The following is a 23,738-nucleotide window of genomic DNA, read 5'->3' on the forward strand; positions in this document are numbered from 1 at the left end:
TGGGGGCGGGGCCGGGGGCGGGGCCAGGCCGCCGGGGGCGGGGCCGCGCTCGCCGCCGTGCGCGCCGGGAGGCCGGAAGCGGCGGGGGGCGGGGCGGGGCCGGGGGGGCCGGTGGCGGCGGGGCCGCGGCGCGGCGGGCCGGGGGGGGGCGGCATGGCCCGGGCCGGCTGGGCGCCGCCGCGCCTGGACGAGTTCATCCTCACCGAGCGCCTGGGCACCGGCACCTACGCCACCGTCTACAAGGCCTACAGGAAGGTAGGGCCGGGGCCTGCGCGGGGTGACACCCCCCGGTGCGGGACCCCCCCCCCCCCCTCCCGCGGGGGCCCTCCCGCGCTCCGGGAGTCCCTGCGCCCCCCGCGCCCCCCGGTGTGGGACCTGCGGCAGGGCCCCCTCCCTGCCTGGGACCCCCCCGGTGGGGCTCCCTCCAAGCCCTGCACACGGCACCTCCCGTTGGACCCCCCCCCCCCCGGGGCCCCCTGGCAGCCCTCCGTGTGGGGCCTCCCCACCGGACCCCCTCCCCCCGGGGCCCCCGGCACCCAGCCCTGCAGGCGTGGGCCCCCCGCTCCACCCCTCTCTGCCTCCCTTCCCTCCTCCTCCTCCTCCTCCGCCCCGGCTGCCCCCAGCTCGGCCGGGGAAGGACCCCGGGGAGGGGGGTCATGGGGGGGGGGCTGCCAGGGGCGAGGCAGAGCGGGTGCTCCCCTGCCCCGGCCTCCGAGCCGGTCCCTGACCGCCGGCCCTGCTCCGGGCGTCCCGCCGCTAGGACGCCTGGCTTCTCCTCCCTGCCTGCCTGCCTGCCTGCCTCCCTCCTCCGGCCGCTCCGTGCCTCAGTTTCCCCACGCCAGAATAAGGGGGAGGCGAAACCCGCCCTCCCGGGAGAGGCCGGCTGCGGTGACGGGCGCTCGCCGGGGCGGCGTGGGCAGTCGCGGCTGGGCGTCCCCGCTGGGCCGTGCCGTGCCGGCAGGCCGCAGAGGGGTGTCCGTGTCCCCAGCCGGGGATGTGCGTCTGGGGTGGCCGGGAGGGCTATGAGGCCCCCAGCTTCCGACGGCCCCTCTCTCGGGGACGCGCGGAGCCGGTCCCAGCCGGCCGTGGGTGGTTTCCCTTCCCTCTGCAGAAGAACACCCGCGAGGTGGTGGCTGTCAAGTGCGTCAGCAAGAGGAGCCTGAACCGGGTGTCCGTGGAGAACCTGCTGACCGAGATCGAGATCCTGAAGACCATCCGCCACCCGCACATCGTGGAGCTGAAGGACTTCCAGGTGGGGCCCTGCGGGGCTGGGGGCTTCCCCGGGGCTGGGGCTCGCTCTTCCCGGGGGCTTGGTTCCCACGAGACTGAGCCAACGCCCACGAGTCCAGCTTGGGTCCTGCAGGGTCCTCGACTCTGGGCTCCGCGGGGGTGCATTCGTGTAGGCTCAGGGCCAGGTCCTGGCCCAGCAGCCGGGTGAACCGGTCCAGGCGGACTCCCACGCCCGGAGCCAGCGTGGGCCCTGCCACGGCTGATGTGCGGCGTGCCTGCGGGCCGGGTATGCGGGAAGCCCTGCTGGGGTGGCGTGATGGGGTCACCTTGCCTTGCCTTGCAGTGGGACAGCGACCACATCTACCTGATCATGGAGTTCTGTGCGGGGGGCGACCTCTCCCACTTCATCCGCATGCGGAGGATACTCCCTGAGAAGGTGGCGCGCATCTTCCTGCAGCAGCTCGGTAAGCAGCTCCCCTCGGCCCTCGCCGCTCGGCAGTCGGGAGATGGCCAACCCCGTCTGAACGCCGGGCCCGCTCTCCCTTGGAAGCCCTCACGGGGACTTGGAGGAGTGGGGGGATGCAGGGGGCTTGGGAACCATCTGCATGGGGCAGGGGGCTTGGCAGCGAGGGGATGGGAGATGCCATCCCCCCTGTCACGTGCCCCTCTGCCCCTCCAGCCTGTGCCCTCAAGTTTCTCCACGACCACAACATCTCCCACCTGGACCTCAAGCCGCAGAACATCCTCCTCAGCGCCCCAGAGAACCCCCAGCTCAAGCTGGCAGGTGGGAGAGCCGGGGCCAGGCCCCGCGCAGGTGCCGGGGCTGCTCCCCGGGGCTGGGGGGAGAGGGGGCTCCGGAGCTCCTCCTCAGCTGCAACGCCGGGGGCTGTCTGGGAATGTCCTTTGGAGGTCCCCAGCAGAGAGCAGCATGACCTGCTGCCAAAGAGGAGAGTCTGTGATCCCATCTTTGCCGTGGAGCCTCTTGCTGTGGCAGGTGCACAGCAGGAGACGGGCTGTGGGAGGGAGCTGTCCGACGGGGTGTCCCCGGGCCCTGCTGGGTGCTGTGTCCCCTCAAGGGCTTCTTTCCCCTCCTCCTGGACCTTGGCTGGGTGATGGACCTGGGTGCCGGGAGCAAGGGAGCACTGGAGCTGCCTGCTGCTGTCCCCAAAGGAAGTTTGGTCTCTTTTTCACCCACGGGTCCTGACTGGGAAGGACTGCAGGGCCTGGTCCTCTCTCTCCAGACAACGGCTAGTCTGAGACTGTCCACCTTGTTGGGCAAGGAGCCTTTTGGCTGCATCTGGACTGCCCTTCATGGGGAAAACTCTTCCCACTGCTGGTCCTGGTCCCCCAAGCGGAGCAGCCCGCCCAGAGCAAGCCCCTTGCAGAGTCGACTCCTTCCCCTGCAGCTCTTGCAAGCTTTCCCCATCGTGTCTCCCCACAGATTTTGGCTTTGCTCAGTACATGTCCCCATGGGACGAGAAGCACGTCCTGAGGGGCTCCCCGCTCTACATGGCGCCGGAGATGGTGTGTTGCCAGCAGTACGACGCGCGGGTGGACCTGTGGTCGGTGGGCGTTATCCTTTACGGTGGGCCTTGACTTTGTTATCGGCCTTTACTGCTTGGCTCTGCTCCCTGTAGGGAGGTTTTCCCTGCTCCGTCTCTCGCCTCCCTGCACCTGGTCGTGCCCCAGGGCCCGGCTGTGGCTGTTACAAACCAAGGGATCGGCCCCACGATGGGGCTGGAAGTTGGGATCTCACCGGGCACTGAGTCCCTTTGCAGTCCAGGAGAATTGGGAGCCCCCGTCCCTTCCCGTGTACCAGGGCCCGAGATCCCCTGGGCAGCTCCCTTCCACTGAAACATCCTTCAGCCCCGCGGTGGTTTTCCCCCTGCCCAGACCCAGCGTAGGGCACTTCCAGGGGGCAGAGCTGTGGGACCGGCAGCCGCCAGCCCTCAGGGGTCGGCGTCCCCTTCCCGGGGCAAGGTGGACCCGGGGGTGCTCCCGGGAGAGACTCACCCCTTGGCTGGGTGCTGTCGCCCTGGGCTCACCCTGGTCGCTGTCTTCCCCCGCAGAGGCGCTTTTCGGGAGGCCGCCCTTCGCCTCCAGGTCGTTTGCCGAGCTGGAGGAGAAGATCCGCAGTGACCGGGTCATCGAGGTAACGTGAGCCGCTGGGCCGCCGCGGCGGGGCAGGGTGGCTGGGCGCAGGGTTGGACCCTGCCTCGCGGGCGAGGGCTGGGTGGTGCAGGGAGGGTTTCGTGGTTATCCCTGGAGCCTGCGGAGGTGAAGGGGCCCAATCATCCCAGGACAGCAGCGCTGTGTCCGGAGGGGCAGTGCGGGCCGGCCCGGGGGCAGGGGCCTGGCAGGAGTTTGCAGTGTGGGAAGGGGTCGCCTGCGGTCCGTGCTGGGGGCATTGGTCTCCCCGCAGCCAGCAGATCCTGCCTCCTCCAGGGCCCTCAGCTGGGCCAGCTGGAGCAGCAGAGTGGGGTCAGCCCCCTTCCCTTCCCAGCTGCCCAGCCGGCCCCGGCTCTCCCCGGAGTGTCGGGATCTCCTGCAACGCCTCCTGGAGAGGGACCCCTTGAAACGCATCTCCTTCGAGCAGTTCTTCGCCCACCCCTTCGTGGACATGGAGCACATGCCGAGCCCCGAGAGCCTTGGCAAAGCGGTGAGTGGGCAGTGCGGTCGTGGGGGGCTGGAGCATGGGCGTGCGGGGCCATGGGGGGCCAAGCTCCCGATGGCGTGGATCTGGGACCCAGCGGGGCCTGGCCCTGAGCCCCAGCGCCGGCTCGTCTTCCCCAGACCAGCCTGGTGGTGGAGGCAGTGAAGAAGGACCAGGAGGGGGATGTATCAGCCGCGCTCTCGCTCTACTGCAAAGCCCTGGAGTATTTTGTGCCTGCTCTGCACTGTGAGTTGATCCCTTCCCGACCCGGATGCGGGGCAGCGGAAGGGGCCGTGGCGTGGCTGGCTGCACCAGGGCACGTTTCCCTGCAGAGGAGGAGCAGACGCTGGGAGAAGGGGGGTGCTGTAATCGAGGGGGGGCATGGGAAGAGGCGAGCGCTCCCTGCAAAGGGGAAGGGGCTCGTTTCCATGCGGGCCGCTGCAAGGCAGCTGAGCTGGGCACGAGGAACGATCAGTTCAGCATTGCAGCGCAGCCCCTGGGGAGGCCGGCGGCCGGTTTGCAGCCCCTGGTTTGCAGCCAGCCCATCCCGGGATAACCCGCGGGCTGCGCGAGCCCCTCGCCAGCGCTGGCCTCTGCTGGTTGATCACTCTTTCCCCCAGATGAAAGCGATGCGCGCCGGAAGGAAGCCATCCGGGCCAAGGTGAGCAAAATGGTCCTGGTGGGCGAAAGGGGTATGGCACTGCCTGCTTTCCCTCTCCATTCTGGCTCTGCGAGATCCTTTCCCCTCTCTCCTGGGGAGAGTCCCCCCCACCTTGCCAGGCTGGCGTCTGTGTGACGCTGGATGCTGTGCTGGGGAGCTTTAGACCCCTCTGCTACCTTTCCCGAGGCAAGGGGTGGGGGGGGAGAGGGTGGCCTGACTCCGTCTCATCGTGCTGCCCCAGGCACTGGGATGCCCCACGGGGCCTGCTGGCCCCCAGAGCCCCCTAACCTGCCACCCCGCTGTCGCCAGGTGGGGCAGTACATCTCCCGAGCGGAGGAGCTGAAAGCGCTGGTCATGTGCGACAGCAAGAGTCTTCTGCGGCAAGCAAACCCTGCCAGGGAGATCCTTAAAGGTATCGTTCTTGCGGGGCTGAGCCGAGCCGAACCAAGCCTGAGCTGGGAACGGACCCCTGCTAGACGGGAGCAAAGCCTGAGGCTCACGTAGAGACCTCTCCCTGCTGCCTGGCCGCAGGCTGGCAAGACGCCGGGACCGTCTCTCCTCTCCCACGTGCCCCAACCTGTTACGTGACACAGGGTTTCACCCGAGAAGGGTAGAAAGGCACTGGGCGGGGGGGGGACTTGCAGAGGGGGTGTCAGTGCAGCAGAAAGAGAGCATCTCTCGTGGTTTTGGGCTGAAGGGTGCCCCCCCTCTCCCTGCAGCCTGGGGCTGCTCTGCAATGCCTGTCCTGCAATGTCTCCTTGCAGAGATGGCCAAGGACAAGCCTCGTCTCTGTGCTGCGCTGGAAATGGCTTCCGCAGCCATTGCTAAGGTGAGTCCTGGACCTGGGGGCTCCCTCCACGCTTTGAATGACGGGATTTCCGGAAGGGGAAAGAGAATACCCAGGTGGAGAAGGACCTCACGTCTCCCCCAGCATCCCTCCCGCCACCAGCCTCCATCCCTGTGCGTGCCCTGAGCCTGACTGTGCCCCGCGGGGTCTCTTGCAGGAGGAGGAAGGCAAAGACGACGGTGACACCCTGGAGCTCTACCAGCAGAGCCTGGGCGAGCTGCTGCTCATTCTGGCTGGTGAGTTGTGGCCATGGTGGGTCCGGGCGGGTGGAGACCGGCGCTGCGGCCGGGGCTGCTCCTGCGCCTGGCGCCCACGGCTGACGGCACCTCTTCCCTCTCCAGCAGAGCCTGCGGGGAGGAGACGGGAGCTGCTCCACGCGGAGGTAAGTGCCAGCATGCTCTTTTGGCCCGGGAGGTCGGGCAGGCTGGGCTCCCTGGGGGTTGGCATCTCTCTAGAGCTCTTTGGGGGTAGCCTGTGGCACAGGGGGCAGAGGGGGAGGGAGATGGAGGCAATGATCGAAAATAGCTGTCCTGGTCGCCTCCCTCTCCTGGGGTCCTTATCCTGCTGGCAAAACTCAGCCTGATCCTAGCTCTCTCCCTGGGTCTCCTAGCTCTCTCCGGGTGGGCTTTGATTCAGGGCTTGTTTGGAGCGTCTGGAGCCCATCTCCCCGAGGGGGATGGTTGCTGGCTGCCCACGTGCTGGGGGCTAAAGCGACTGCCAGAAGTGGGTCAGCAAACCTGCTGAGGTCAAATGCCTGTCCCCATCGCGGGGTCTGAGCCCGGCCTCGGGGCAGCGTGCCCCCCGCCCGTTGGCATCGCTTTGAAGGGACTTTGCGTGTGTCTCCGGCAGATCCAGGCGCTGATGGCCCGAGCCGAGTACCTGAAAGATCAGATCAAGGTACAGCTGCGCGGGAGGGCTTTGGCGATGGGCTGGGGGTGCTGGGGGGCGACGGCGTTAGCAGGCTGGACAACGCTCCTCTCTCGTCGCAGATGCGGGAGGCGCAGTCCATGGGCAAGGAGGCGCTGGCGGAGTCTGTCCGGAGCTGTGAGTACGGCATCCGTCCTGCCCTGTCCCCATCCTCCGTCGCTGGCCCCTCTCTCCGTGTCAGAAGCAGGGGAGGAGAGAGGGGGCTTTGCAAAAGGGGTCTGGGAAGGTGCCCTCCCTTGGGGCCCTGGCTGCTCGTCCTGCTTGATGGGAAGCCCAGGCTGTGGCTGTGGCAGCTTGCCAGCGATAAAACAGAGTTGTCAGACACAAAAAGCAGCCCTGCTGCAGCGCCAGGGAGGACAAAACGGGACGTTGTCCCCGCACCTTTGAGCTCCTCGCCTCCCCGCTCCCAGGAGCCATCCCTTTTCGGCCATGATCTCCATCGCAGCTGGGGCAGGCAGGGATTGGAGTTACGGTGGGAGGATGCAAAGGGCTCCGACCGCCCCATTTGACATCAAAATCCTTCCCTGTGCCCTCAGAGGGAGGGGGAGTGTTTGTATTATGATTATTGTTTTAATCCTATGTCTTCTTGGCAATAAGCTCCGGAAGCCAGCGGGGCCGGGGAGAGCACTGCCACAGCCCGAGCCTCCTCCTCGAGCAGCCGTAGGGCTCTTCCTGCCTGTCGGCCGTCCTGGCCCCAAACAACCTCCTCCCTTTCGATTTGGGGTAGTCGGTGCCCAGGAGCCCTCAGTCTCTCCCGGGATGTCTGTCTTGCGAGCTCTGTGTGGTTTGCACATCTCTGCATGTGCTGTGTGTGTGCGTGGAGGGTCCAGGGCAGCTTGGGCTTGGGAAGAGCTTTGGAGAGCATTTGACCACTGGAGATCGTTGTTTCGCCGCGCAGGATGGGAAGTTACCCCTCCTCGCCCAGCAGCTTTCCGCTGGAGCTGCCTGGGGTGCGAGTCGGCTCCAAGTCTATCGGTGGCACTTTCCAGTTTTTAGAGCAGCCTTTAGTGGCCTTCCAAGATCAGGGTGTGATGCTGTTCCCGGTGCGGAGGCGGTGCTGTAACAGCGGTGGAGCAGCCTCGGATGGGGGTCTCCTGTCCCCCCTCTCCGGGAGGTCCCCTGGGGACAGGGCAGGGGGGAAGGAGCTGCCTGGTCTCTGTTCTCGAGCGCTGGTGGAAGAGCGGCCGTCGCAGCTCAGCCCAGCTCTCCAACAGGGACCAACAGCAGTTGTGCAGAGAAAAGCAATAGCAGGGCAAGCGCGGCGAGACGCTTTCACCCGAGTGCTACAGAAATTTGTGGCTTGGAGCTTCCCTGAGATGGTGCCTTTGAATTTAACAGGCCTCGCTAGACCTTGATCCGTCAGTTTGTCCCGTCGCTTTTTGAACCACGGCCATCACTAGCACCCGCACACATCACTGTCACCCACGCCGTCCCACAGTGGGGGGGGCCGCGGCTCAGCCGCGCCGCGCGAAGGACCCCGGGTTTGCTTGGGAGCTGGCGGCCCCTTAACTCGAGTACGGGGAGAGTGAGCTGACCCTTATCCACCTGTCTGCGCCAGCAGGATGTCACAGCTGCCTTGGCCAACCCCGGAATGATCCGGCTGAGTAAGGGGGCTGCCTGGCCCCGGCCCCACCTCGTCCCCGTGCCCCGATGGTGCTTGGGGAGCCCCGGGACACCCCCTCGGCCCTGGCGCGACACGCAGCCCCTTTCCAGCTCCCGTCACCCGCAAGCCGCGTGACCGCGTTTTCTCTTCCCGGCACAGCCTGTACGTTGCAGTGACGCCCAGGGGAGCCGGCCCGCGGCGGCGACGACGGCTGCGGCCCGACAACTTGGCCATCCCGGGACGCCTGTGCTCTCCCGCCAGGTCGGTACGGCTCCGCCTGGCTTCGCGCTGTTCCCGGATGGCTCCCACGCGAGCAGCGTCGGACGCTGCCGTCGGAGGGGAAGAAAGGAGAGGCTTTCGTGCCGGATGCGTGGGGGTAACCTTCTCTCCGCCTCGCGCTGCCGGGGGCGTACGGATTAACGTGGGCTCCGGGCGGGCTGAGCGCGCACGTGGGCACGTCTCGGTGCTGCAGCGGCACGAAGGGAGCCTCGGGGCTCGGCAGCTGGGAAAGCCGGGGCGGGCGAACAGACGGCGGCGGCGTGAAGGCTGCCTTTCCTTGCCGTTCTCGACTCGCTCCGGCTGATCCTTTCGCCCTTGCTCTCCCTTCCCTGGGGAGCGCCTCGCGGATGGATCTGCAGGGCCATCTGCCCCTGCCCCCGTGGGATGTGTTAACTCGTTTTGCCGTCATGAGGAGTTCCCTCCAAGCCCTGCCTCGAACGTCTGCTGGAGCAGCCTCCTGCGACCGCAGCAGGCAGGTTATTCCACTCTAATTCCCTCCGCTGGCTAAAAGGGGATGAGTATTTTTATCTTGGCATCAGACTCCTGCAGAATTCCCCCCGCAGCGTGCAGACTCCCCGCCGGCCGCGTATGTCTCTTGCCTTTTCGGCTGGATGTTTCTTAACGGCATTCAAATCCCTTTGGGGGGACCTTCCCCCAGATCCCCTCGCTGCCTCGGCAGTGCCGGCCCCTGCGCAGCCCTGTCCTGACCCGAGCAGGGACAGGCGAAGCGTGTGCCTGGCGCAGAGCGGCACACGGGGGCAGCTCGCGCCCACGGGGGAAAATGCTTCGTGGCACCTTGTCGAAAACCCACCGATATTTACAGACCTCTGACTGCAGCAGGGATCCGAGCCGGGGGGCTGCATCTGCTTTTGGAGCTGGCTCCGGAACAGGGATCCGCTGGGATTTCTCTCCGTGGCCTGTTGGCTCCGGGAGGGCGTTAGCAGCTGAGAGGGTGGGAAGCAGGACCGGGATGTGCGGCTGCCGCTGCCCAGGGAGCCGGGCACAGGCCCGCGGCAGGATCCCGCAGCCGTGCCTTCGTCACTGCACCGACTACCTCTGTGCCCGCCGCGGCTCTCCCGCCGGCATGGCCGGGCACTGCCGCGGGGGGCGGCCGCCCGCCTCGCTCCTCCGCTCGCGCCCTGCCGGCCCCGCGCCGCGGCCCCTCGGGGATTTTCTCCGGCCTCGAGCGCCGAATTGCACTATTTCATCCCAGCCGATAGCCGGCTCCTGCAGCCGTAGCGCCGCGTTCGAGGCTCGCTTCCCGGGAGCCGCCGCGGCGAAGGGCGAGCGGAGGCTCGGCGGGTTATAAGCCTGCTCTCTGTTAAGCAATTCAGCCTCGGAAAATTTAATCTACTCGCACTGACAAAGATGGGGCCCGACGCTAAACCCCTTTGCACCAGACTCAGGAGAGGCTTTAGCGTAGACAGATCCTAACTGCGTTTGTCATTTGTGTTATAAGGTGTTACCAGTTCTCAGCTGAGACTGATTTATTGTGCATGCTCCTAGTCATCAGGGGCCCCAGGCGAGCGGAAGTCACCTTGGGGACAGGCTGTACGAGCCCAGGTTGGTTTGCGTTTCGCAGTGGCCCGGCAGCACGCAGAGGGCAGTCGCTGCGTCTCGGCTGAGCGCGGTGGCTCCGGGGACGCGCTGGCCTGCTGCGCACCCGTGTCCCGCGCCGCCCCGCGTCCCTCCCCGAGGCAGAGCCGTGCCAGCGCGCCTGCTCCCTTCCTCAGGGCCGGCAGGGCCTGGCCCTTGCTGTGACAATCGTTGTACCCAAATTGCGCTCCTTTGAGTCCTGCGAGCGGACCCTCTCCTCCTCCTCCTCCTCCTCTTCCTCCCTGGTGATTTCTCTTTCCTCTCTCCTATATCACGACGAGGCTGAAGGGGGGCCCGGCTGGGGCGGCTCCCCAGCCCCCCACGGACACCCTGTGCAAGGCAGAAGTCACTTATGGGAGCGGTGAGGTCCATGTGTCTTGGGAAACAAAGGACTTTTCTCAAAATCTACTGTATTTCAAGGGAATGTAATTTATTGTCTTTATTAAATACCTTTTTTTCTCTCCAAGTTCTCCAGTTTTGGTTCTGTGCGTTGAAACAGCTCAGACCACGAACGAAGGGGGCCCCCTCCTCTCCTGTAGCTATCGCTGGCTTTGACTGCGGTGCCTCCCGTCCCCCTCCCAGCCCGCCCCAAATGCCCCCGGAGCCACCAGGCAGCCGGAGCGAGGTTTGACCTTGTTTCCCCTTCGCATCTCTCTTTATGTAAAACGTATACCAGAACAACGCGCTTGCAAAAGCCTGCACGAAAATGCGTGCACGAAAATGGGTTCTTAAGACGGATGAAGCCGAGCCGGGCTGGGGGCCTGGGGGCGGCGGGGGGCTGGCGCAGGCCGTTTCGGCTGAGCCCGGGGCCTCTCGTAGCCCAGCTCCTGCGGCTGCCCGAGCCTCCCTCCTCGCCGCCGCTTGCTCTCCCGCAGGTTTATCCGGTCGTGCGAATCCTGCTCCCCTGCAGTCCGGGCCCCCATGTGCCGCCGCGGGCTCCGCTGGGAGCCGGGCTGCTCCGCCGCGGCGCCGTCTCCGGAGAGCTTCCCGGGCAGATGTGTCACGGCGTTTCCATGTGTTTTTTTTTTACTCTGAGCAGAGATTATGTCCTGAGGCTTTAAAGAGCTTTCAAGCCTTGTGCCCCCCCGCAGCCCGTGGCTAGCGTGAGCCGCCGCGCCGCGGCCGAGCTGGCTGCAGGAGCGGTCGCGTATGAGCACATACGTGCTCATGCTCTGCAGGCGATACGGGCACACGCGACCAGAGCCGGGGCCTTTTCCAGAGTCACCGGCCATTTTCCCAGGGGCTCGCGGAGCAGCGGGCTGCCCCAGCGGCTGCAGCTGTGCCCAGCCACCGCCACGCCAACCCCTCCGAGCCCCGGGGGGCCGCGGGCCGGCTTGGGGCAGCCGTTTGCGTCCGGGCGCATCCGAGTCACTTCTGCATGAGAGCCCGCGAAGCGCTGCCCAAATGTCACTGCGCATGCTGACGCCGGCGATGTGGCAGCGCTTCCCGCGCCGGCCGAGCCGTCCCCGGCGCTGGGCCGCGACTCCCGGGGCCGGCTCGCTGCTCCGGCGCGAGCTCCAAGAGGCGCACGGCCCCATTGCTCGGCAGCGCGAGGCCGAGGACCGGCCGCTCGGCAGGGCTCAAAGAGGGGCTGGCGGAAGGCCGGGCCCGTTTGTGGGGCTGCTCGAGCCACCCCGGCGTCTCCCCGCGTCTTTAAGCCGGAGCGCCGCGGGGACGGATGGGGGGACGGAGCAGCTTGCGGAGGGCTAACTGGCTGCAAGGATAAAAAGGCAGCGCCCAGCGGAGAGCTCGTCCTTCGGCGGCTGCTCATTTGTTTCACCGCTTTAACAGCTGCTTGTTTCATGTCTCGTCCGCGGGGGAAACGGCTCAAATGGGCCTGGCTTAAAGTCGCGCACGGAGCAAGCGGGACCGCAGTGCCGGAGCACGCAGGATGGAACGAATGCCCTCCCCGCCAGCTACACCCGAAACCTGCCCCGGAGGTTCGGGAATTATATGGGGGGTTATAAAACGTAAGGGAGAGAATTGGTTCTCTGGTTTAATCCCCCGTAATTCTCTGCTTTAAGATTTTAGGCCACGTGTTTATGGCGGTGCTGCCGAACGGCAGGAGCGCGAGGGGCTGGTGCCGCGGCGGGGACGCTCCGGGGCCGGCTGCGGATGGCGCTGGCACACGGACACCGGCGTCTCGGTGGGACCGGGGGGATCCGGTGGGCCGGGGGCGCAGCAGCTCGGCCCCCTCGTGTGCCGGGGCGGGCGGCGTTGGGGACCGCGGCCCTGCTCAGCCCAGCTGCGGGCGCCCTCGGAGCTGGCAACGCCTCGCCGGGAACGTTTCGGAGGCTTAGCGCGTTCCCCAGGCAGGCGGGAGAGCGCGTGCTGCTTGCTTTCCGCGTGCCTGGAGGTCACGGTGCCTCCTAAAATAAACCCGCGGAGCTTCACGCGGCCCCGGCGCCGGTGGGGCGCAGTGGCGAGGGCCCGCGGCCCCCGCCGTGGCCAAGGGCGCCCCAAGGAAAGCCGGGGCGAGGGGCCGCGGCTGCCGCCTGCCCGTCCCTGCCGCCGGCGCGGTGCCGGTGCCCGTCGCAGGCTCCTCCCCGCAGCGCGGCGTCCGGGCTCGGGGACGCTCACGCGAGGCAGCCGAAACGCGGCGAGCCCCCCAGCAGCAGCCCGCCGTGACGCGTTCCTCTGGAAGCTGCTGCAAGAGATGTCACCGAGCTGCGGTGGCTGCTCCGCCTGCCCTGCAACGGGGACGTGCTCCCCCCGGGCAACCCCCTGCCCCCCGGGGCGCCCCAGCGCCCTCCTCCTGCAGGTGCCGCTCGGGACGGTCCCTCCAGGCTCAGGGACATGGTCCTTACTCCACCTATGAACGGAGTGGCTTCCTCCGGCTCCCGGGGAGCTGGCAGAGCTCCGAGCCCCCTGCGGGGAGGGATTCGACCCGAGACCTGCCTGTGGGGCAAGCGGGAGAGCTCAGCAGTGGGCATGGGGGGGTGCAGTGGTTGAGAAGCGACAGGCTCGCACCGCCCCGGAAATCTGGGATGCCCCGGCTCTCCGAGGGCCCCGGGCAGAAGGGGTTAGGCCCCTCTTCTTGCAGGCTTTGAGGAGGGAGCTGTGATTTTCTCTCCCCTTTCTGGGCCGTTTGGGCAGAGCAAGGGCTCAGGAAGAGGCTCCAGCCCGTGAGATTTAAGCCTGCCTGGGTGCCAAGTGAAGGTGCTGGTCTGAAGCTCAAAGTATCGCTGTCACGGGGCCCTGAGGCTGCTGCAGGGGCTGCCCAGCGCTCAACCGCCCTTCGCCGGGGAGGTCTCCCCTTTCCAGGCACCTCGGGCAGGCGGCCGGGGCTGGAGATGCGCAGGCTCCCACTAGGGCTTCGCTCAGCCTGACGCCCAGCTGGTTTTGTTTCGAAGGGCTGAGGCGCTCCGGGAGCCGCCTGTGGGGACCCAGATGCCGATGGCTCTCCAGGCAAGAACATGGCATCAGAGGGAGCTCTACGAGAGAAAGAGGTGCATAGACATCTCCTGGTATTTATTCCACCGGTTAGGACAGTACCATGGCACAGGGACAGCACAGGGGGTGTAGACACTCAAGAGCACAGCGCACGATTACAGCACGACAGATACGGAGGCATTTCTCCCTTACGCGCGGGTCTTTTTTTTCCTTTCTTTTTCTTTCTTTGTTTTATCTTCTGGAAGGAACAAGGACACTAGCCCAAGGATCCCACCCCGGGGAGCGGAGGGCTGGGTGACCACCGCGCCGTGGGGAAGGGCTTGCGCGGGCGAAGGTGAGCACTGCCCCAGCAGGGGTTTTATTCCTGGCTCGGGCACTAATTCAGGCTTGGCCCAGCTGGGCTTCACCCCCCCCTCCGCGGCTCTGTGAATGGGATCGTGTGGCAGGGCCTTCCCCGCCGAGGCGTCTCGGAGACATGGAGACACGGAGAGGGCCCTCAAGGGCAAAGTGCTTGCTGTTTCTTGCCTGGCCAGGATGTTATTTCTCGTGTGCTGGGTGGGGGGGGGCATTTCTCGTCGTGCCTCGTCCTCGCAAAGCAAATTGGATCCTCCCCATCGTTTCTGGGAGGCTCGGTGGAAATGTGTGGGCAGAGAAACAGCATACGGCCACCGCTCTGCCGGGAAGACTTTGACTTCCCACTTGCTGACGCAGTTCAATGACACGCCAAGGTCATTCGGGCTCCGCTTGCCCGCACCCCCCCAGCTCTCGCTGAAGGCAGGCGCCGGGGCCGCCGCGGCGGGTGCAGCGGGAGGCTTCGGGGGATGCTGCCTCTCCGCTCTAACCTCCGGCTGGAGAACAGAACGAAACAAAAACGGCACGTCAGGGCTACCGGCAAGTACGGAACGGGGACATCTGGGTCAGGGATTCGAGGCTTAGCACGGCTCTGGAGGAGGACCCGGCTCACGCGGGCAAGGGTGACAACATCGGCGGGGTCCCCGCGGCGGATCTCCCTGCAGCAACGGCCAGACCCTTCGCGGCGTCCCTTCCCTTTCCCCCCGGCGCAGCGAGGGAGAGGGCTGCCGCGGCGACGCGGAGGGGGCTCAGCCGGGTCACATCACCGCGCATTTCTCGGCCGACTGCTTCAGGTCCTCCAGCGTGGCCGAGGCTTTGCCTTTCAAGGAATCAAGGTCCAGGTTCTGGATGTTGCTGAGCTGCCCGATAACGGAGTTCTTCTCCTGCTCCTCCTCGTTGTCCTGCTCAATCATCTTGGCCAGCTCTTTGGGCAGCTCCACGTCACCTCCCACCAGCTGGATCTGGTTGTCATCGGTTTCGTTCTGGAACAAGCCAGGAGAGAGTGAGGTGCAGGGCACCGAGCCGGTGGGAAAGGGGCTGTCTGGAGGCACGAACGGCATGTGCAAAGCTTGCATCAATGCTTCCTCCCCACATGGGCCTTGGTAGCCAGCCCAGGGCCTTGGGCTGTTCGCACTGCGATGCCCGCGTGGGTCGGTCCCGCGGGGCTCGCAGGCAGGCCCTCGCTGTGTGCCGGGCTGGGCCCATGAGCTCTATCAATCACTCTCATGACTGCTGACCCCGAGGGGACACAGCACAGCAGAGCCCACGCACGCACCAACGGACTGAGCGGGCAACCGGCTGAGCAAGAGCCGACACAGAAACCGCCGTGTGCTGACGCTATAAACGGGCTTTCAGCTCGTATTTGAGCACTTGGCTGGACAAGAAGAGGTGCAGGCACCCTCTAAGGCACATGTGCACTCAAAGACCTCCGGAGATCACTTTGGGGTCAGCTCCACACCGAAGAGCCACAGGGGAACTCTGCGAGAGGCAGATCCCCCCCAAGCAGGATCAGTAATGAGCAAAAGTAACTTGTCTAAATATTAGAAGGGACATCTCAAGCATGAGAAAGCAGCAAAGGGATCGGAGGGCATGTCTGACCAAATCCCCATTTCCCCTGGAGAAAAATCTCCCTCTTTTCTTCTATTCCACCTTTCTTCCCTTTTGGCAGAGGAGAACAAATCCTCTAGCTTTTTATATCCTGGCAGGAAAATGGGCGTAAGAAGACTGGGGTGTTCATCCAGGTTGGACAAACAATGGGAACAATATCCCTTGGCTTAGCTGACCTTTCTGAACTAAAATTAGCCCAGCTCCAATTGAGCGTATTCACCGCCGAGCGGTTCCGCAAGGCTTTGCTGAATGAAGGGTGTGTTTTGGGGGAGAAGAGCTTGTGGTAAGTCCAAGAATGGCTGAATTCTAGTTGATTAGCTTGTTCCTAGTGAATCACTCATTGGGCAGAAGTTCTGAAAGAGGGATTCAGCCAGGAAACATTTGCCAAATAATCTGGGGAGGGATGGGCAGAAGAGCTGGCTAATCCGCCAGGGAAGGTGTAACTTCAGCTGTGCTCGCAGCGACGGGGCCGGGAGTCTGGAGTGAAGGCAGCTTGCTCTCATCGAGCTGGAGTTAGGGGGCAAAAGGGGGGGGGGGTCAAGCAAGCCAGAGGATGTGCGTTAGGGGTCCCACCATTTGGGACTAAGAGAGCAGGTGGCTTGGGGCACTCAGGGGCGTGTGGGAGAGGAAGGGGCCAGGAAAGAAGCCAAGACCTGGGTGAAGGGAGGCTTTTTTGGGTAGCTGATTTGAACTCAGGCTTTGTAGCTCACAAACCATCCAGCTAGTGCTGGCCCTTGCCAGTGGATCCGGTGCCCTCTGGTCTGCCCCTTCCCCTCCCTGTGGGGTGGGGGTCTTGCCTGTCCCCCCACGGCCCCCTCCACCAAGCCCCTGGGAGGACTGCGTGGGGGATCTGCTCGCTGTGAGCGTCCCCGCTCCCAGCACGGTCATACCTTGGGGAGCCGGTACTTGTCTCGGAAGTGGGACCTGAATGTGGCCCTCTCCGCCTTGCGCTGGGCAAAATGGGCATCTCTTTCCATCCTGCAAACCACAGGATGTGGTTACTGGTGGCTGATGGCCCCAAGCCCCGGGATGGGGCTGGGACCCATGGGGACCCCCTGTGCAGTGCATGCCTCCCCCGCTCCCCAGCTTGCACAGGGCAGTGGGCAGCTCTGGGCTTGTTGCTCCTGGCCAGTGAGACCGCGGCCGGCACCAGCGTTGGTGAGTCCACACCAGGTGACCGGGGGGTGGCCGGGCTCCCTGCAGCTCTGGGGCTCGGCTCATCTCCATCCCCCACCCAGGTATCTGCCACCTGCCCCGCGACACCCCACTCCCCCCATTTCCTCCCCACAACACCAGCGAAATGTAGCCTGAAACGGGAAAACAATCCCATCTCCCGGGCAAGGAAGCGGATTAAGGGATTATGGGGTTCATTAAACTGCCTCAGGGCGGTGCCCCCCTCCCCAGCACCGTCTTCCCCCGCGGGTCTCCTGCCGCTGCCCGGTGCCCGGGGCCGGTCGCACTCACTTCTCCTCCACCAGCTGCCGCTGATACTCCTCGTACTCCTCGCGGGTCATGCCCTGCGCCTCCGCCGGGGACTTGTCGCTCTCGCCCTTCTCTTCGCCGCCCAGCCCGCCCGTGAGGTTCTTCAGCTGCCCCCCCACCATGCTCTTCACCATGAACGCCATGGCCGGGGGGCTGGGGAGCCGCGGAGCCGGGGAGCCCGGGGTGCTGGGTGCCGGGGAGCCGGGAGGTGGGTGCCGGGGAGCCCGGGGGACCGAGTGCCGGGGAGCGCGGGGAGCGCGGGGAGCGCGGGGAAGCCAGGTGCCAGGGAGCCGGGGAACCGAGTGCCGGGAAGCCCGGGGAGCCGGAGAGCCGGAGTACTGGGGAGCCGGGGTGATGAGTTACGGGGGAGTCTGGGGAAACGCGTTAGCAGGGAGCCGGGGTGCGGGAGCGCGGGTTACCGAGCAGCCGGGGTGCCCCGAGTGCTGGACTGCCGGGAAGCCGGGGAGGTAGGATACCGGGAGTACCGGAGTACGGGGTTACCGGGAGCCGGGGAGCCGGGTGCCCGGGGTCCCGAGCTACCGGGGAGCCGGGGTGCTGCGGAGCCGAGTTCCCGGGTTCCCGGGGATCCGTGGTGCAGCGGAGCGGCGCTCCCGGGTTACCGAGGCTCAGCGGGGTCGCGCCGCTCCGCCGCCCATGGAAGCGGTGCCCGAGCGGCGCGGAGCGGCGCGGAGCGGAGCGGAGCGGAGGGGCCGGAGCTGCAGCACCGGGGCGCGGACAGCTCCGGTGTGTGCGCGGCGGGCGGCGGCGCCGCCTCCCGCCCGGCCCGGCCCGGCCCTGCCCCGCCGCCTCCCGCCCCCCGCCCGGCCCGGCCCCGCCGCCCCTCGCCGCCGGGAGGAGGCGGAGCCGCCGCCCCGGCCCGCCCGAGGCACGGAGGGTCCCGGGAGCGCCGGGAAGCTCAGCCGCCGCCGTGCTGGGGAAGGAGCCCCCGAGCCGCCAGCACCGCCGGCGCCGCGTCCCGGCGGCACCCCGACAGCGGCCCGCGGCACGGGGCGCCGGCGCCGCTGTCGGAGGGGAGGCGCCGGGGGGGCTTCCAGGGCAGGGGGGTGCTGCGAGCCCTGCCTGGCCCTGCCGGGCCCCGAGGGTCCTGCCTCCCGAACCCTGAGGGTCCTGCACCCCGAACCCCGACGGTCCTGCGCCCCGAACCCCGACGGTCCTGTGCCCCAAACCCCAAGGATCCTGCGCCCCTGGATCCCCAAGAGCCCTGCGCTTTGGGATCCCCGAGGGTCCTGCACCCTGAACCCTGAGGGTCCTGCGCCCCAAACGCCGAAGGTCCTGCACTCCGGGATCCCCAAGGGTCCTGTGTGCAGCAGGGGCAGGTGCCGACAGCCCGGAGACCTGTGCAGTGCCGCCGGGGAGCACATGTGCCAGTGTCTCACGCCTGTCTCCACATATTCAGTGACATCCAGAGATGACGCCTCGCTGTTTTACACTGCAACGCGCACCTCGAGGAGCTGCGGATGGAGCAGATCCACAGGCTAATGGAGCATCTTTTTTCCATCATGCTCACTGCCCTTTGAGTCTGGCTGGAGAAGAGACAGAGTTTAGTGCCCTGTAAAAGCCGCATGCGGCACATGCGAGTTGCAATTGTTTGTTTGTAGCTGTGAAGATCTCAGGGCTGATGTACCCAAAAGCTTGCCCTTCTCTTTCCTGATGATATTTATTAATTAATGCTAATTAATTCTGCTACGCTCCCTACAAGCGCTGCCTTGCTGATGTACCGGAACTGGCCTAGGGACCCATCTGCTCATTGGTCACTTAAATTAGGAGGCTGAGGAAGGAGCAGGCATTGATTTCCTTGCATAATTCCCGCAGCCTCTCTAGCTCTCCTGGCCCTTGTCCTACCCTGACTCCCACTCCTGCTATTCCCTGCAGCCGTATCACAGGCCGTGGGGAGGGAGCAATTAGCGGCATCAGAAATGGCACCTCCCTTCCAGATGGCCAGCCTGGCTTTAACATACATTTCTCCCTTTTTTCTTCCCCTCTCATGAAAAATGAGCGCATATCCAAACTCCAATCCCAGCTTGCGGGAAATCATTTCATTTCCGAAATTTAAAGACAATCTCTGCAGATTAAAATGATGGAACATCTGTGAAGCAATAGAATAAAGTGAAAGAGGGAGGGGGAACTGGCCCATCCTTTCCCTTCCCCCTCGCCCAAGGTAGCACCAGGCGAAACTTTGTCCTTAAAAGGAAAGGAAAAAATCATCATTTGTTTTGCTGGGATAATAATGCAGGGTGTGATGGCCGCAAACGGCAGTTTGGCAGTGACATGGGGCCCTGATCAGCGCTCATTGTTGTCGTGGATCTTGGGTGACTTTTTGAAGTGGCAAAGAGGATTTGCTGCAGCGAAGGCTCTCCAGGGCTGCAGCTAAATGCAGGGGAGCGGCGAGCCCTCGGCTGACGCGAGGGCCCCGCTCGGCTGGCAGAGCGGCGCTGGCCGTCGGCGAGCCTGTGTCGCTCAGGGCCTGGCTTCCCGGACCCAGCCACCGGCCCAGGGGGGCTTGGGGGGGGGCGCACCCGCGAGAGACAGCGCCGAACTTGGTTTGCTGCTGTTTCTCCTTTTTCTTCCCCCAATTCTTTCAGCACTGAGGGCAGTCCTGGCACTTTCTGTCTGGGTCTTTGGGAATTAGCCCACTGCCTGAGACTGTGCTCACTGCACGTGCAAATCGCCTTTGAGCCCAGCCGCTGGCCTGGCCCGGCCCGCAGAGGGAGACACATTCAAGGCACAGCTTGGCACAGCTCCAGCGTCACCCTCAGCATCGTGCAACCGCTCAGACACACGCCTGGGGCTGCTGCCGCCCTGAGTCAGTGCTGAGCTGGCTGCTCTTGAGACCTGTCAACTGTTTGAAGCAATGCTCTTCAGTCTTTACCCTCATCTGCAGGCCCGGAAGCATTTTTCCCATGGACAGCCCATGGAAAGCAAATTGGAGCCCACTGACAGTGGGCTTTCACAGCCCACTTAGAAATAGGCTGAGAGCCCCAGGTGCGCCGCAGACCTCAGATCGCAGATGCAGCGTGTTCGAGTTTTGGCAGAGGCAGACAAGGGCTGGATGAAAAGAGGGGCAGAGAGAGGAAAAAGCAGCCACGCTACATGTCTCAGCTATGCTTCGTCCTTGGGTGTAGGGCAGGTTTGAACATCTGGCCAGGTTAGAGCAGGCTCCTGATGCGACTGGTGCTAGGACTTTTGCTCAGCCCAGATTTCTAGCAAAAGCAGCGATTCGGTAGCAGCTGCAGCGATCAGCAGAGAGATGCTCGGATCAGGCAATGCAAGAGCAGCTGCTCGCTTCCCACAGCTGCAGAAATCCCCCGTCAGCTCCCCAGGTCTGGGAGAAGGTGGGCGGTTGGACCGGACTGAACCCTGTGAAATCCTATGTCCGATCTCTGATTACCCACTTCAGACTGTGGTGCAAATGGCAGCAACCTGAAACAGCCACTCCGGACGCCTGCTCGGCTGTGCAGAGCTAGGAGACTGCCTCCAGTCCGTGCCAGGAAAGAGCATTAGCTAACAGTAAGAGACTTGAAGTCAGGACCGATTTTTCCAGCTGGATTAGACGGGTCAGCTGTCATGTAGCCTCCCTGTCTGAGAAACTAAGAGAAAACAGCTCCTGATGAGCTGAGCTGCTCGGCCAAAGCAGCTAGGTGAGAACCAGCACGCGACTCCTGGCTGGCTGCAGGCTCCCTGGAGAGCAGGGGAGCTTCGGCGACGTTTGGTGGGGCACGTCAGGGAAGTGGGGGGCAATAAAGGTCCGAGAGCCCCAGCAGTGACTCCAACTCACAGTCATTCGTGGCTGAAAGCTGAGCTTGGCCCACTTACCCTGGGCCTGGGGGCAGCAGTGTTCACTCACCAGGAGGTGCCCATGCCTCATGGGGAGGGACCGTGAGCTTTCTGCGGCTGCTTCCCTCTTCCAGCCCAGATATGGCACTGGTTTGATAGGGATGGAGCAAAAGGCAAAGGAAAGGGCATTTCCTTCCACAAGACCTTGGCAATCCTCATGTCCACCGACGTCTTGCAGACACCAGGCAGTCACTCACACGCAGTTCTCCCATCTCTTTAGCTCGTGTTCTCTCTAAGGAGGCCAGCGTCCCCTCTGGAGGTAGACGGTAGAGGGAAATGAGAGGTTTCCACACTTCTTGGCTTTGCAATAGGCTTTATTTGTCTCCATGTCACTTGCTCTTGTCACTAAGCGTGACTTCACCATCACCTGCATCCCAAAACGGGAGCGACGGATTCACCAGTGAACAGGGCCCTCTGTCCTCCCGTCACCAGAGACAGCGGCTGTCTCTCGAACCCCTTCCACGCTTCTCTGCAACCCACAAGTCCCACGCCTCCAGGAAGGCGAGGAGAGCTGGTGATCAGGCCCGCTGCGACGCTTCAAGGTGGTTGATTTTCCACTTGCTTTTCTTTGGGCAGCTGAACTGTTCCTTATCCCTGAAATATATTCAAGTAAGTATGACTCATCCTTCCGCTCAGGACTCTAACCTGCAATAATGAGATGTAAATCCTTGCATGACCTATTATATTAGCTTATGCTATATCACACATCTCTGTGGATTAGAAGGAAGGGAGATGAAACGTCACCCCAGTAGCAGCCAGCCTCAGACAAGCCGGTGGAAGTTAAGAGGATCGTTTCTTAGCATTGACACCTGGTTTGAATAGGACACGAGCAGCTGGCTTCCCTTTGCCATAAGATCTACTCGTGTGATGATAGGGATCGTTTCAGCTCTTCTTTCCAGGTAACAACGGAGAACTGGCTCCAAAGCCACGCCTGGCAGCTGTCTCCTCAGCCAGGCTTCATGTGATGCTCCAGAGGGCCCTGGAGGGGCTGGATATTGCCAGGATTTCCTGGAATGGCTGGTCCTTGTGGTTATGGAGAAGATTTTTTGAAAGGCTTTGTGGAAACCTCACATGACACAGACCTTTCTCTCCCCTCCACAGTGTCTCTCTCTCTCTGTCAGGGAGCACATGGTGTTGAGATCCACAAAAGGAACTAGACCAGCTTGATAGTCTGAGTATCCGGGTGTTTTTAGCTCCTCTCTTGCTTCAGTCCTCCAGCTGGAGGTGTTGACATGGGGAGTTCAGACGCAAGGCCTCATTTCTGTGACACTGCCCCTCCAACAGACCCCTGGAAAGCCACATCAAAGACCCCCCGTGCTCTCCGCACCCATCTCCCACCCGGGTCACAGCCACCTGCTGCCCGCCACATCCCACAGCCTGGGTGAACCGGTCCAGCGCAACCCTCTCCTAAGCGTGTTGAAGTCGGATCTCACCTGCGGGAGAACTGGCTGCAAATCGCAGACTGGCTGTTTCCGCAGCGGGGGGAGGCATCCGCCGCCTTGACCGGCAACGCAATTGCCTGCAAACCCGTGGCGGCACTGGGAAGGGTCAGCAGGGGCCGGGGAGCTGCTTCTGCTCAGTCGGAGGTGCAGCGGGGGGGCAAAGGCTTAAACCTTTGAAGACGCTGACTAGGTGAGTTCAGTCCTGGAAGGGTGCGTGTGTGTGTGTGTGTGTGTGTGTGTGTGTGTGTGTGTGTGTGCGTGTGTGTGCGCGCGCGCGCCGGCGACGCAACGGGGGAGGAAATGAGAAGTCATTGCTAAATAAAGCCGGCAGCCTCTCCGCTGGGAGAAGTCATGCTTACACTTCGGCACTGATTGTCGCTTCTTGAGATCAGGACAGTCACGGCGGACCCGGGAACCTAGATGTGCAGCCGTGACCCGGGGCACGCAGCGCGGCTCGGCAAGGGTCCCCGCTGTGCCGCCCACCCCGGGGCCGGGCCGACGGGACGAGGGGCAAGGGGGTCCCCCGGGCTCCCCAGCGCCTGGGAAAGCCTTGCGCATGCCTCCTTTTCTGGGCTGTATTCCCAGCTCCGTTGGCCCAGGAGGAGGGATTCCCACCCGCTCCATCCTGTGCTGCCTCCCCAGGCACGTAGGGGTGCAGCCCTGGCTGCAGAGCTGGCAGCTGCCTGCTCCGGCACGGGGGAGAGGCACCGCCAGCGAGGACCATGGTGACGTCCAGGCCGTGGCGGTGGCACCTGGACCAGGCCCAGGAACTGAGCATCCCACCGGGCAGGGGTGCCGCTGGGGACGGGGGTGGCTCTCGCCTTGGGGACAGGGGGACCGTCCCCTGCCTGCTCCCAGTTGTCTTTGCCACCTCCACCAGCTGAGACGCAGCAGAGCAGCCGCTGATTAAACTTCAATACTAATTAATCTCTGCTGAACATCATTCTTTTTTCTTTTCCCCCTAGAGCAGCGGATGGAAACAACCCGGGTAGCGTATCCTCCCTGGCACCGCCTCGGCTGCTCCGTGTGCACTGCTTACACGTCAGAAGGTCACCGTTACTAAATGACAGTTATCCGGGCTGAAATTTTCCCGGCTCAAGCAGAAAATTCGGTGGAAGAAGGTTTCACTGACAACTAAACCCGTCCCTTTGCCACCTCCCAGCAGGCCCAGTAAGGCCCAGTCACGACCAGCAGGCAGTGACATGCAGGGCCGGGGGCTCTGTCCCGGTCGGGGATCACGGGGACGCCGCGGTGGGCATTGGGCAGTTATCTCGCCCCCTCCAACGCCGGAGCAGGGATCGCTGCGCTGGGACCGTGGACGTGGTGGGATCCCCGCAGGGGCGTAACGCTTGTTTGGACGGGCGAGTCCAAGGAAAGGCTGGGAAGGTAGAAGAGAAACACGGCGTTCGTCAAGCTGTGTCTGTGCGGTGTCCCGGGGGGGGGGGGGTCCCCAGGAGGGTTCTGGGGGTCCCTGGGGGCTCTGGGGGACCCTGTGGTGTCCCTGGAGGGTCCCCGGGGGTCCCTGGGGGCATCGGGGGTCACTGAGGGACCCTGGAGGTGTCACTGGAGCAACCCTGGGGTGTCCCTTGGGCACTACTGGGGGCTCTGGGATGTCCCTGGAGTGTCCCTGGCGGCTCTGGGGGTCCCTGTGGTGTCCCTGGAGGGTCCCCAGCGGGTCTCTGTTGAAGAGTCCTGGGGGTGTCACTGGGGCATCCATGGGGGGGGGGGGGGTCCCTTGGGCATTACTGGGGGCGCTGGGATGTCCCTGGGGACTCCTGGGGTATCTCTAGGGCGTCCCTGGGGGGTCCTGG

The 23,738-nt window shown here is 64.3% G+C and overlaps 2 protein-coding genes and 1 long non-coding RNA gene across 4 annotated transcripts; 2 read left to right on the top strand and 1 right to left on the bottom strand.

Annotated features, from left to right (window-relative positions):
• The first annotated feature begins 153 nt into the window (after positions 1-153).
• On the top strand, positions 154-8,191 carry ULK3 (unc-51 like kinase 3). Of its 2 annotated transcripts, none has more exons than XM_067305599.1 (16): positions 154-255; positions 1,112-1,252; positions 1,574-1,694; positions 1,910-2,014; positions 2,672-2,815; positions 3,300-3,382; positions 3,734-3,889; positions 4,024-4,129; positions 4,504-4,544; positions 4,854-4,956; positions 5,309-5,373; positions 5,549-5,627; positions 5,733-5,773; positions 6,241-6,288; positions 6,381-6,435; positions 8,081-8,191. In XM_067305599.1, exons 1-16 carry the CDS (start codon positions 154-156, stop codon positions 8,095-8,097), a joined length of 1,407 nt encoding a protein of 468 aa, XP_067161700.1. In that variant the 3' UTR covers positions 8,098-8,191. The 2 variants fall into 2 exon arrangements, with proteins under 2 accessions (XP_067161700.1, XP_067161701.1); XM_067305600.1 differs by having other exon boundaries at positions 5,736-5,773.
• A 25-nt stretch (positions 8,192-8,216) lies between these two features.
• Positions 8,217-10,257, top strand: LOC136993420 (uncharacterized). The gene is made up of 2 exons (XR_010885716.1): positions 8,217-8,297; positions 8,560-10,257. It is a non-coding gene; the product is annotated as an uncharacterized lncRNA (long non-coding RNA).
• A 3,415-nt stretch (positions 10,258-13,672) lies between these two features.
• On the bottom strand, positions 13,673-17,373 carry CPLX3 (complexin 3). Its single transcript, XM_013958758.2, has 3 exons — positions 16,613-17,373; positions 16,039-16,126; positions 13,673-14,523 (listed from the first exon to the last, which is right to left on the bottom strand). Exons 1-3 carry the CDS (start codon positions 16,771-16,773, stop codon positions 14,299-14,301), a joined length of 474 nt encoding a protein of 157 aa, XP_013814212.1. The 5' UTR covers positions 16,774-17,373; the 3' UTR covers positions 13,673-14,298.
• Positions 17,374-23,738: the final 6,365 nt, after the last annotated feature.

The sequence above is a fragment of the Apteryx mantelli genome, chromosome 15 (assembly GCF_036417845.1).
Source record: "Apteryx mantelli isolate bAptMan1 chromosome 15, bAptMan1.hap1, whole genome shotgun sequence".
NCBI lineage: Eukaryota > Metazoa > Chordata > Aves > Apterygiformes > Apterygidae > Apteryx > Apteryx mantelli.